At 39.3% G+C, this 13909-nt stretch overlaps 2 protein-coding genes across 2 annotated transcripts in view; one reads left to right on the forward strand and one right to left on the reverse strand.

Annotated features, from left to right (window-relative positions):
- LOC127650920 (zinc finger protein 449-like) overlaps nt 1-13909 on the forward strand; it is a 451526-nt gene that overhangs the window by 62308 nt on the left and 375309 nt on the right. The gene's annotated exons all lie outside the window — the stretch shown is intronic.
- LOC127650921 (keratin, type I cytoskeletal 13-like) lies at nt 4691-6891 on the reverse strand. Its single transcript, XM_052136578.1, has 7 exons — nt 6325-6891; nt 6040-6122; nt 5786-5942; nt 5521-5682; nt 5297-5422; nt 4994-5214; nt 4691-4883 (listed from the first exon to the last, which is right to left on the reverse strand). Exons 1-7 carry the CDS (start codon nt 6823-6825, stop codon nt 4769-4771), a joined length of 1365 nt encoding a protein of 454 aa, XP_051992538.1. The 5' UTR covers nt 6826-6891; the 3' UTR covers nt 4691-4768.

Here is a 13909-nt window from a genome sequence, read left to right on the forward strand (position 1 = left end):
TAACATACTAAAGGTGATGATTAATTGACCAACCTCGGGTAAATTCGAATCTCCTTATCAACAAATCTAAAGCTATTTGCATAGTCTATGTTACAGCTCTGGCTCTGCCTTTCCTGTGTGCCACCTTGAGATTTTCTCAAAGTTTAGGTGCCACAAAATATAATCCGTGTACTGTATGCAGTAATGAATAATAAATGCTCATAAACTTAATTTATAAATGTATAGATAGATAGACATAGAGATAATGTATATTGCTCAGTTATTATAATATATTAATCAATTATTAAAATCTATTATTAAAAGTTTGAGTTAATGCGAAATTGCAGAACTGGTTTAATGGTTAGGCTTTAATCTTTAATTGCTCCAGGAGTCACAGCTCTGGTTTCCACATTAAAGGAAAAGTTCAACCAAAAATGAAAATTCCCTCATCATTGATTTACATTTACATTTATGCATTTGGCAGACGCACTTATTGCAGGGACAATCCCGCCGGAGCAACCTGGAGTTAAGTGCCTTGCTCAAGGGGCTGAGGGGATTGAACCAGCAACCTTCTGATAAACTGTTATGTGCTTTAGCCCACAATGCCACCACCACTCCAATCCCTGAAGCCCTATTCACTTCCCTGATGCCATCCCAGATGTGTATGACTGTCTTTCTTAATCAGAAGTCACATTTTGGCAGCATAAAAGTAATCCTTGCAACTCCAGTCAATCAATGAATGGCTTCTCAAGCGAATCGACAGGTTTATGTAAGAAACATGTCAATAATGAAAACGTTCTGCCAGCAGTCGTAAGCGCAATGACGCGTTCACGAGAAGTCGGAATCGGCACTGGATGGAAGCAATGATATAAGGTTAAAAACATTAAAATTATCGCCATATTTGTTTTATAAACCTGTCAACTCGCTTCAGAAGCCATTCATTGATTGACTGGAGTCGCGTGGATTACTTTTATGCTGCCTAAACGTGACTTTTGGACCATCGTGATGGCACCTGTTACATTGCATTATATGTACCTACAGAGCTCAGAATCTCCTTCTAAAAATCTTAATTTGTCTTCTGCTGAAGAAAGAAATTCATACACATTTGGGATGGCATCAGGGTAAGCAAATAACAAGGGAATTTTCATTTATGGGTGAACTATTCCTTTAAGTGGTGTTGTTTCGGACAACAACACTCATTAACATCACCGGTGCCTCTGCTAATTAGGTTGATTGCACAGGCAATATAAGTACCCAACAAGAAGTTGTTAGTGTGTATGGCTGGTGTGTGAGGTATTCCTTGGCCACTCACTGACTGGGGCTGTTGTGTAACCTGTGGGTTTATTTGTTTATTTGTTTGTTTGTCCCCTCATATTGAACAGTGCTGGAAGTACAGCTGGTGTTTAAGAACAATGTTGTTTTGCTGACTTGTGCGCCTCCCTGATGGCCAGCCTTAATGTATTGTAACAATTTGTTTGAAAAATAGTATTTAATTAATTGTATTTTAATTACCTTCTGTAATGACTAGTTTTATATCTGTACATACCCTGAAAAAAGTATTCATTTTAATGTGCAGAACATGGTCTTAATGCCACTGGTTGTAACATACTCGTGTGTCTTTTTTTGATAATAGCTTCTCCCTAACCTTATATTTTTAAGGTATAGTTCACCCAAAAATGTGAATTCTCATTACTCACCCTAATGCCATCCCCCGTCCCAAATCAGGATGTGGCTGGGCGGAGGGCGGGGCCAGGTCGTGATTATACACACCCGGTCCCTTATCAGGCTAATCAAACCTCCAAGAGGGATAAAGGCCGACTGCGGAGGATTGTGCGGGAGAGAGAGATAGTTTACGGACATGTCCGTCATGTGTGTGTTTGTTTACGTTTTATATTAAACTATTATTTAAATTGAAAAGCCGGTTCTCGCCTCCTCCTTTCCATTGACTTCTTTACACAGGAGTTCACTGCAAATTTGCCACATTCTCCATTGATCGTTTCCACATGCAAATGGGCTTTGCCCAAAACTTGTGGCAAAAAATCATAAAGGCTGCATAAAGTAATACATATGACTCCAGTGGTTTTAATATGCCGTTGCAATCCAATACGTTTTGAGAGTGGTGGTGGCGTAGTGGCTAAAGCACAGGGCTGTTAATCATAAGGTCCTTGGTTCGAACCCCACGGCCACCACCATTGTGCCCTTGAGCAAGGCACTTAACTCCAAGTTGTTCCAGGGAGATTGTCCCTGTAATAAGTGCACTGTAAGTCGCTTTGGATAAAAGCGTCTGCCAAATGCATAAATGTAAATGTAAATCTTCACATCAGCAGTCCCCATGTTGCTCATGATTTCAAGCTCGATAAAACTTCCTAGCACCATCTAGTGCTCACGCAAAGTCTTTGTAGCAAGTCAGTCCACTGTTGGCCATCTTTGGAATGCTCTCATGAAGCTATTTCAAGTCATGCCTGTGCAGCTCCTTTATTCTTGAAAGGGACACCAAAATCTCAAAAGAGTCAAGATTACGATCAATGAGCATATTTCAAATCAGCTGTAAAAACTGACAAGGCTGGTCTCATAAATTGTGCTTCTTTTCCTCATATTACGCTAAAAAACAAGGTGATTGGCTCTTTTATTGTAAGGTGAGACTTCCTTTTCTACATCCTTTGACCTTTGGGCACGAGCTCCTTGGCTCCTTGTCTCACATGCGTCAAGCATTACAGGAAGTGTAATCGAGCTTGAAATAATGATCGTGCCTGGAGAATGCAATGGCAAGATGTACCGTGAAGGACTTATATTTTGGTCTGTTTTCACCCAAAATCTGTCACCTCAGAAGACATGGGTTAAACCACTGGATTACTTTTATGCTGCCTTTATGTGCTTTTTGGAGCTTCAATATTTTGGTCACCATTCACTTGGACTGTACGGACCTACAGAGCTGAGATATTCTTCTATCTGCATAAAAAAGTCATATGCATCTGGGAAGGCATGAGGGTGAAATTATTTTTAGGTAAAATTATTCATTTAAGTCTGAAAGTGCCTCTTAGTTGGTTACGTATAACTGATTGTTACCTATTTGTCCCTTTAAAACTCCCCTCCACTCGCCACAAGTCAGCTTATTCAGTGCTCTAACCGAAAGTTTCCACTGGCGTGGAAGAAGCACGTATGAGCAAAGCTGAGCGAGCCTTTTCAATTCATTCCTATGGAAGCCGAGAGCCACGCTCGCGAGGTGGATAGTGGGGTTGACTGTGGTGCGGAGCACAATGTTCCCTAGTGTTGTGAGCAGCTTTGAGCTGATTTATTCTGCACCAGTGGAAACGTACGGTAACCCTTCTTGAGGGTGGAATTAATGACCCATGGTTTTTTGTAGCTGAAGTTAAAATAAATGTGATATTAACCCACCTCTGACATAATTCATTACTGCTACCACCTGTGCTTCATTTGGATTAAACTGGCTGTTGTGTTTTGTTTAACTTTTTCTGTCTCTGATTTTGTACAGTGTTTGTGCTGCAGATGGATCATGGTCTTGTTACTAAAGTATTTTGAAGTTTGTTTTAATAATTGCCAGCATAAAAACTATTTGGTTTGTACAGATGTTTTTTCAGAACATATGCTACCGTCGCAAGGTTACTTCCATAAATGTTTTATTTAAACTGCCCTATTCTTGGTTTGGTAATAATGTTTTGTGCACCCTTGTGCACAAATGGCAATTTTAGGAATTTACAGGAGTGTCAGTTTAGCATCTGCTTTTTTAATCTAGGTCATTCTGGGGTTTCTGCTTTTATAAATGCAAGTCTGCACTGTTATATCCATTCAGGATCAAATACATGTATCCAACTGTGGAGCGGAGGGGGGCGGGGCCGGTCGGAATATCGCGCCCGGTCCCCAATCTGCCTGATGAGGCGCGCGAGGGATAAAGGTGGCCGGTGACGATGGTTCGAGAGAGAGAGAATTACGGGCATGTCTGTCATGTGTGTTTATGTTTGCGCTTTTGGTTTAAGTTTCTCATTAAAATATTATTTATGTTGACAAGCCGGTTCTCGCCTCCTCCTTGCCCATCCTTTAACTGTTTTACATTGGTGCCGAAACCCAGGAAGGAGGAGGGATGCCCGTCGCAGAGTCCTCGACACTGCCGTCCACCCAGGGGAGCGCCGCTGCCATCTGCCGGGTGACGGAGTAGCCCGACCGCACGGATGCGGGGTACGGCCGTCGTCCATGGGGCAACCGGTGAGTGAGTTTTTCTCTCTCTCTCTCTCTCTCTCTTTTGCACCGTGTTGGCCTTTTCCCTCGCCTATTTTTTGTTGTTGTGGTTGTTTTCTTCCCCTCCTGTCTCCTCCCAGGGCGAAGAAGGCGGGGCTGACCACGCGGGACGCAAGATACACCCCGCCCCATGGATGGGGGGTGTACGTCATGCCGGTGGCACCCCGGCCTGAGATAACGCCGGGAGGAGTGTGGAGCGGAGGATTTCTCCGCTCCACACTCATTTCTGCATTTCTGTAAAATTATATATATATAATTTTACCGAAATGCAGGTTCAATAGAACATGTGATTTCACCAGTTGTGCCCAAACTTGAACTAGCAGTTATTATCATGGCAGCTAATTACTAATTACAATTAATTTAGTGTGTAAAGCAAATAACTTTTCTGATAACTTGAAATATTATTGATTCATGTTAACACAACTGAGAGCAAAATAATGACTCAAACACAGAAATGCACATTTAGACCAGTTTATTGCTTTTTGTCACTTTGTCACAATTTAGATGTCATAGATCTCAAAAGTGCTGTTTCTTCTCACTTAACCTTGCTCACAGCTTGGGTAGATGAGCTGACCACTTTTCCATCCACCACCTCCTCCACAATGGTTACCACTTTGCGTGTTGTTGATGTTTTTGTGGTAGATTGTGTTCTGTTGAGGTAGAGGAAAACATTTATTAAGTTAATGAAGTCTCAGAATCATCTAATTCTCCTTATGTTGGTTTATTCTGAAAGCTGTGGAGAGATGCAGGGAATTCTCACCCAAAAGCCTCTCCATCCAGCAGTCTTCTGTACTCTGCAATCTCCATTTCCAGTCTGGCCTTGATGTCAAGAAGCATCTTGTAGTCATAGCCCTGACGCTCAAGATCTGCACGAAGATTCACCAGCTGCTCTTCCATGCTGGTTACCTGTTTCTGGTAGTTGCCCAACATGGAAGAATAGCGGTCCTTTGTTTCTGCCAACGTGCCTTCCAATGAGTTTTTCTGTGAGGGGAATGTCATTGTTCTTTAAACTGCATGATAAACCAAAACACACCTTTAAGGGTTGATATGTTGACCAACTTACCATGCTGAGTTGTGACTGTAACTCAATTTGAAGACTCTGTAGTATGCGTTTAATCTCTGTGATTTCTGATTTGGATGTTTGGAGGACTTCTGTGCTGACGGTGACTTCTTTGTTAAGGGAATCAGTCTATGAGAGGCAATCCGTAACATAGCAATCAGACAAGTCCTTTGTTGGTTTAGACTACAACACTGATTATAAACAATTGGCAAAGAACAGGATTTTACCTGGGCCTGGAACCAAGCCTCGAGCTCTCTGCGGTTCTTGGCAGCCACGGCCTCGTAATGCTCCCGGATTTCAGCCATGACCTTTGAGAGGTCTTCCTGTGGTGCTGCGTCTACCTCTACGTTGATCTGTCCGCTCATCTGGGCACGCATTGCCAAGAGTTCCTAAGAAAGCATGGATAAAACACTGAGCATTTGCTGGACCACATATCAAGAGGGACTATTGACTCATTTTCAGTGTAAAGTTTGATGCCAGCCACCAAATTACCTCCTCGTGGTTCTTCTTGAGGAAGATCAGCTCTTCTCTTAGTCCCTCAATCTGCATCTCCAGATCAGATCTGGCCATTGTCAGCTCATCCAGCGCTCTCCTCAGGCCAGCGATGTCTGCCTCTACTGATTGTCTCATGCTCAGCTCATTTTCATATCTGCTCAGACAAGACCATTAACCATTATAAATCTTTTAGGCCCATTAGAGATTCTGAGAATGGATGGTCTACTATTCTTAGTTGTGTGTGGACTTACTTGATCCTAAAGTCATCTGTGGCCAGCTTGGAATTATCAATGTTGAGGTAGATGCCTCCATTTGTACGAATGGCATCCTGGATCTTCATGGTGGGCAAATAATTCAAGTAAAAATATAGCCACATTTTAGATATTGCATAATGACAAATTATCTCCTATATTCAGTGTAATCACGTTCATCTACATATTTTTATCTTCATATTTAAAACGGCCAAACATTTATTTGTACAACAATAGCTTGTATTGACATTTTATTATGTTTTTTTTTGTCCTTATAACACATACTTTGTTTTGGAGGTTACTGATCGTAGCTTCATAGGCACTGTAGTCACGAGCAGTGGGGGCAGTTTTGCTCTCCAGGAACTGACGAATTTTCAGCTCAAATTCAGCATTAGCTTTCTCAAGAATGCGCACTTTCTCCAGGTAGGTGGCCAGGCGGTCATTAAGATTTTGCATGGTGGCTTTCTCATTTGCAGTGGCATCCACAGTACCACCTGCACCGCCTCCATAGCCAGCACCACCTCCATAGCCAGCACCACCTCCATAGCCAGCACCACCTCCATAGCCAGCACCGCCTCCATATCCAGAACCACTTCCAAACCCTGCTCCGCCTCCAGCAGAATAGGAACGAGAGGAAGAGGCACTAGAGATACGGACACCTGATCCTCCAGCACCCCCATAAACGCTACCGCCATGCATTCTACCTCCAGACATGGAGGGGCGAGAGGATCCTCCGCTCATGGACCTTCCGGAGGACATGTAGCTTTGGGTGGAGGAAGAAGACATACTTTTGGAGGAAGATTGTTGCTGTTATCTACTCTGAATGGAAACTGTGTGAGAAGTGAAGAAATGAAGCATCATGATCCTTTTATTGTATAATTGTGGGAGGAAACTATCAATATGGGCGTTGTAGGTTATCCAGAGGGGGAGAAATTATTGCCTAACTCCCCAAAGAAAACACACAAGCATGGGATCACATGTACACACACAAAGCACACAAATGAGATGGGCTTGAATCATATGTTTTAGAATAAGAAATGTGGTTTGGTTTGTTTTGATAAGAAGGCATTTTATCATTGCTGACGAACTGCTCTATTATTTGAGTAATACTGCCATCAAGCAGTGGTCATTTGTGCACAAAGGCTCTATTTTAGTGTTTGGCTCTTTTGTAGGAAACTCATTTTATCAAGAGCAGCATTTTATAATTTAACTTTGTACTTTGCCTTTTCCATTCATCTCAGTTCTTCGATGCTCCCCAGAGTTATACGTATCTGTTTTTACACTAGATGCATTGTGTTTTTACATTGTGTTGCTAAAAGTGCCTCTGGAACAAGTTCTTGATGTACACAAACTAGAAAAGTGAGAGTGTCTGCCCTCGGGGCCACAACAATGAGTCATACTCAGAGAACAAGCTACAGCAAATCCACCGTTAAACAGCGGCTGTTATACTTGTAGAATATACAATAAAATGTGTAAAAAAGGATATATATGTATTACTTTTCATATATTTCTAAATTAGAAAAAAAAAAATACATTATAACAGGTGATCATAGAACAAACGTACATTTTATTTGCTAACTTTTCAAAAGGGTGGCACAACCTGTTATCGTGCACATCTCTATGAACAAAGCTCTGCATTCGAAAATGTAGTTATTCATCTGAAGTGATAAAGTGTTTGTTTTCTGGAATAAATCATTCTGTTAAGTAACATTGCTTGCTTTTGGGTTAAGTCTTGGTTCATCCCAAAGCATAAAGATAAGTTGTAATGCTGTTATCATTGTTACAAGCTCAAAGTACCAAAAAATAAAGAACCCACCAGAACAAAAGAGGAATAACTTTAATGTCTAAACATTAACTTTGATTACCTGATATGTGAACAGAAGCCCCTCAATAATTATCTTTTGCTCATATCAGGGTGCGGTTTATAGTGAAGAAATAATTATTACACACAAAACGCCCGGCAACAAGGAACAGACTGATCAAAACCAGTTTCAATTTTAACCGGTTTCTTTGGCATGACTGTCTACACATGAAGATCATTTAATGGTCATATATCTTTAAACATCACTAGAAGTGGGATCTTTTCTAGTACAATTTCTTTTTCAAAAGAGGTTTTGAAATGAAGGCAAGAAGTCTAAGTAGGGCATGGTTTTCCCCTCCCAAGCATCTGCCCCACCCATTCTGGCTCACATTACTCAGGCTAGAAACCAAAGCTTGATGCTTCTCTCCAACAGTATTTATATTGTACATAGACGTGGTGACTGTAAACTAGAAAAGTGTTTATGATGCTATAAAGGTCAGATGGTATGCATTCAAATGTATGCATATTTTTCATGTATTAAATGTATATTTAGAGACCTGAATGTCAATGCGTATGGACTGGGATGAACTTAGTAAGGTGGACCATTCTCATTTATGTTCAGCCATTAATGAAAAGGTTTGTACAAACACCTACAGATGTTAATGGGATTCACTCACAGTGTATGGAAAAAAAGATGCACTGAAATATAACGGTGACTCAGACTATCGCTTTCTGCGCCAAATAAAAGTCAGATTTGGGTTAACTATCCCTTTAAATCTACTACCTGTCAAAAATGGGTGGTCCTTATTCCACTGTTTTATGTTAAATTATAAGTAAACATATAAGTAAAAGGAAGTGCATAAGAAAAAAAAATCCAACAAACAACAAATGATATATGGTTTAATTGTACCATAACTGACACAATTGTGTAACTCTTTTTCCACAGCTCAAGTATGACAAATAGAGGAGTGCTATATCTAACGCCTCCCTTTACAAAGAGGAAAACAGCAGTTAGGTGCAAAACAATAACGTAGATATAAATGAAAATGTCAGAGAACACCTATTTACACAACAAAGCTGGATATGTGCAGCTGGAAAATAGGACTTCTGTAGTTCTGTAGAGGCTATAGAGGTGTTTGCTCTCTATTAACAATTAAATAATTAAATATACAGAAGAGACACCTGTTAGATCCTGTTTGTTTATTGTTGCATTTTGTATTATATTGCATTATGCAAGACATATTTGGATAATTAAGGCCTAGTTAATGCAATAAAATTATTAAGTAGCTTAAATGAAAAAGACTTAAAAATAGGTTTCTAGATTTGCACCGAAAGTAACTTGCATGTACAGCTGTTGATCCAATGAAGTAGTTATTATAAGTTATTCAGGCAGTATTTAGTGTTTTACTTTGCATTGCATTTGGACTTCCATTACATTGCATTCTGTGCATTTCCATGCTCTGAATGTGACCCTTTATGAGCCTGACCCAGGTAAACATTTGAGGAAAGAGGGTGTGTCAGTTACATACAAAGCACAAGTTAGGTAACATCTAGAAATGAGAGAGGGGGCAAATTCTTTCATTCTCTCCCTCAGGGCATGACAAGTATACACAAGTATGAGCCCAGAGAAACTGTGCTAGCACTGCCCTCCGCCCACTATTAATCAATCTCTCTTTACAATCCTTTTCACACATTCTCAAGTGATCTTGCAACATTTTTTGTTCTGAAGATAATTGCAATGAAGCAATGAAAGAACTTGGCTAAAGCAGGCATGTGGTTTATCAGCCACTGTATATGCCTTTTAAATACAGTAAAAAGTGTTTTGTTGAGAAAAGAAGTGATAAATGCAATCTTTCAATGCAAAACTCAAAAATACTTTCTGCATTTGATGTTGGCATTTAATTTTGCCATTTAAATAATATTTCAGTTCAATTTACAATACGTGTACAGCACTTTTCACAATATACTGTATATTGTTCCAAACAACTTTTACAAAAAGTAGTGCCTTACAAACCCCCTGTCAACAAAGATGTGCACAGGAAATTTAAATGGTACATTTGCATAATCTGGATTATTTATCTTAATACTTAAATCATTTATATATATATATATATATATATATATATATATATATATATATATATATATATATATATATATATATATATATATATACAGGCATTTTTAATTACCTGATATTAATTGAGAGACTGCATGGAATATTTATCCTAGTAAAAATGTATTTTTTCACAATGTAGGACAATATAAGTGAATTGCAGATCAAAAATGGCAATGTTGGAAATTATGACCAGTTTAGGCATTAAAACATTGATGCTGAAAACAAAAATCATGTTCATGTTGTTTGTCAGGTATCCATGTCTGTACAATAAGGTACTAAAAACAGATAGTACAGTCTGGAAAGTGCAAACAAAGGCATGTATGGCCCTGCCACAATGTTTGCTTGCCCCCAACCAATGCAGATCTTTCCTGTTCATCTGATCTAATCTTATGTTGTATTATGTGGTTTTCAATGGTTAATGGGAATCTTGATGGAAAAAGGGACGCAATTGTCCAGTAGTTCATCAAACATGCATCAACACTTCTCTGTTATTCATGCATGATTTTTCCCTTCCCAACAATCATGCACGCAAGATACAATTAACTTACCGACATTTGGGCGTGTTGCATTGATAAAAATAGCCCATCCAATAACAATAACCCTAAATCAGTCTTGTACAGACCAGCTACAATGGGGCAGTGGCAACAACACTTCACACTTCTGGAAGCTTCATATTTTCTCATCATGACATTTGAAAAGATTTGCTTGAATCATAAGCAAAACACTGAGTTTTATTTCTCATTTTAAAGATCTCCTCATCTGTAACTTATTACGTAAGACTTCTGGAAGCTCTGAGATTAATGGGAACATTTTAAGAGGAGGTTTCAGTTTGCTTATTCTTTATTGGTCTATTCCAATCCCCACCCCACTCCACCCATTGAGGCTCACATTACTTCAGCTTTTAGGCCAAAAAAGTACAGTTGGACACGCATGTTTCCTTTGAAAGATATATACCTAGTTACTGTAAACAAGAAACATGATCATGAAGGTTGTGTTCTTGTGGTGTAAATGTGTGGTTAGTGTAAAACTGCAACTCTCTCGGTTCAATACGATACTGAACACAATATAAGAAGATCAACCAGCAAATTCAGCAGTGCAGTTTGGGCTAAGGGGTATAAAGCTTGACAGTTATCTCATTAAATCTATTCAGATATAGATTGAGACTAAGAGACGTATTAGTGGTCAATCAACATAGGTTGAAAAGAAAGAATGCCCAAAGAAAATGTCTGGGCTTTTGCATGTGACAGTGAAAATGAAATATATATATATATATATATATATATATATATATATATATATATATATATATATATATATATATATATATATATTAAATAGATAATTTGAAACATTGCAACATAATTGCATTGAGTTCTATGGCATAGAGAATGAGAGCTTATTATGAGCTTCATCTCATAATAGGACGCCCGTACCTTATTCAATGTGTACTGAAAATATAATTATATGTCATTACATATGTCAGTACATATGAGTAAATAGTATGCCTAAACCTTATTGAAAGTACAATAAGACATAAATAACAATAATAGGTTGTAACGCTCTTAGTTTTGTATAACAGCAGATGTCCTTTTCTACAACTTGGTGCGTTGGGTGGAAAAGGAGGACACAGGTAACTTGGGACTTCAACTCAAAGTATGACTTTAATTAAACAAATTAAAGATAGCTTTCCAGCATAAGACTCATGGTGGCTCTCTCTCTCCTAATCTCTGGCATGGTCCCTTTTTGACGCTCTCCCTAGTGCTTACTGCAATCGGAAACAGGTGTTAGACATTATAGCGCTCAGGTTTGTGCACCCTTAATGCTTTCTCTCACTACGGGCGAACGCTCGACCACACCCCCGATGCCAAATATGAAAGGACCCCATTCATTCATGGGAAATGCATCTTTTCTGCCAAATGTTGAGTCATAACTGAATCATTTGTTTACATTTGTAATCTGAGAACAATCTGTCTCAATCCAACAGTTAACCTTAAATCTGAATTAAATCCAGACACATGCAGGCTTTTTTAATGGCAAGCATAGTCTTTTACATTGCTACTATGTTTTTGTTGTGAATGTGGCCCTTCATGAGCCCAAACCAGGTCATGTTTGAAGACAGAGGGTGTGTCGTACATTCAAAGCAACAAGCAGAGGTAACTCCAGAGACTACATAGGGAACAGGTTATTGCGCTCATTCTCCAACATGCGCACATTCTCCATCAGGGTTTGGCAAGTATATGCAAGGATGACACCAGAGAAATTGTGCGATTGGTGCCTTCCGCCCTCTATCAATCACTCACCGTTCATTCAGACTCTCAGTCAAGTATTCTTACGAAACACCTGTGGTTAAAATTAAATATACAAGAGCTTCTATGAGCTTCTATGAGCTTCTATGACTCAGTGTAGGTGTGTCCCCCATGATACAACTACTACTGTATGCCTTCTATACTTTATGTTGTTCATAATTATTGCTTGTGCTTTGTATGTTATGTGCTTGTGTCACATACACATTTGGCAGTTTGATCTCATGAAAATTAGGTGTCTGTGACTAAAATCTAAACCTTACTGACAAGTGTCATAAAAGCAAATAACAGATGGAAAACATAATTGCACAAGCAACCACTTCATTTTGTGGTGCCTCTTTTGACTCAGGTGTCGACTCACACGCTCTTCAGGACTCTTTGCATTGCAAGTGCAACGCTGAATCAGTTGAGCCAATGTGCCATTTAATCACACTCAAATAAACTTGTAAATGTAGTTGATTTTGTAATGCAAATGTTAAAATGCATTGCCTTACAAACAGGGACGGATTATGACTTGCAAATGCCCGGGGCCAATTATCTCCAAGGGCTCTCCTCCAAAAGATGTTGACCTTGGGGTGGTGTGTTTTTCCTTTTCATGGCCAAAAGTTGTTGAGCGGGGGTGGTTTTCGTTGTTATTGTTGATGGGTTATCGAGCGGGGGGCGCCAAACTGGATAGCGCAATCTTAAAGCCCAGGGCCCCTGGTAGCCAAGGGCCCATGGGCACTGCCCCCCATTGGCCCAGTCAGTAATCAATCCCTGCTTCCAAATCATGCACTATATTAAGTGTCTTGATGTCATATGGTAGCATTGAGTAACCGGGCGAATAGCACGTTTATGAACTGATAATCTGCTGTTTTACTAGGGAATAAAAGTGCCGCAACAGCCACTACAAAATTATTTAGCAAATATGTAGATATGGTTACGTGATTCTATGAGACCAGGTTGGTATTTGGTGAATTAAACTTCATAACTATTGTGCTGTGGACATGATTGAAACCTCTGTATACTCCTGGCATTTGAATCTGAATAATAATTAAATGAGGTCTAAAAATCGTTTTAAAACCAAAGTGCATTAGATGAGAGAAGAGTAGATCCGTAAAGCTCCCCAGATTAGTCAGATATCCTAAAATGTACTGAGGTAATATTTTTAGGCTTGAGTCAACTCTGCCGTAGGTTATTTTCCCTTTTAGGGAACAATGTTGGAACATTTCTATGATGAAGTTTAAAGAAGCTTGCCAATTTCATTCACACGAGTGCAGTATTATTCTCAAAACAACCAACTAAATAGTGCTTTTAGTTATTAAAATAATTTGTTGACTTTTATACCGCTGTTGCCCAGCGGGAATGAAATTGTTGCTTGTATTGTTTCGTGTGTAATCTTATTTTCATTGTGTGGCTGTGATAATGAGAATGCTTTGTTGCCATAGACAAGCATTGCTGCATTTTCCGGTTGGCAATTAAAAAAATTAGCAACGACATATACAGTGACACTTCAGCCACACTTAAAAATCTACAAATGTCAAACGATATCAAATTATCCAACCAAGTGGTGTTTATTTGAACGAAAGACTGGATAAGCACGCTTTTGAAGTGAAACATTTCACAAAACAAAGTGTTTGGTTCTAAATGATTAAACAGTATATGCTG

This window comes from Xyrauchen texanus, chromosome 10 (genome assembly GCF_025860055.1).
Source record: "Xyrauchen texanus isolate HMW12.3.18 chromosome 10, RBS_HiC_50CHRs, whole genome shotgun sequence".
NCBI classification, from domain to species: domain Eukaryota; kingdom Metazoa; phylum Chordata; class Actinopteri; order Cypriniformes; family Catostomidae; genus Xyrauchen; species Xyrauchen texanus.

What these genes read in the sequence shown, in the direction of transcription:
- LOC127650921 (XM_052136578.1), bottom strand. Translation starts at nt 6,825, where the DNA reads ATGTCTTCTTCCTCCACCCAAAGCTACATGTCCTCCGGAAGGTCCATG. An exon ending in TCAGTAACCTCCAAAACAAA is followed by an intron (nt 6,123 to 6,324) that starts GTATGTGTTATA and finishes CCCACCATGAAG; the next exon opens with ATCCAGGATGCCATTCGTAC. An exon ending in AGGCTTGGTTCCAGGCCCAG is followed by an intron (nt 5,423 to 5,520) that starts GTAAAATCCTGT and finishes TGCCTCTCATAG; the next exon opens with ACTGATTCCCTTAACAAAGA.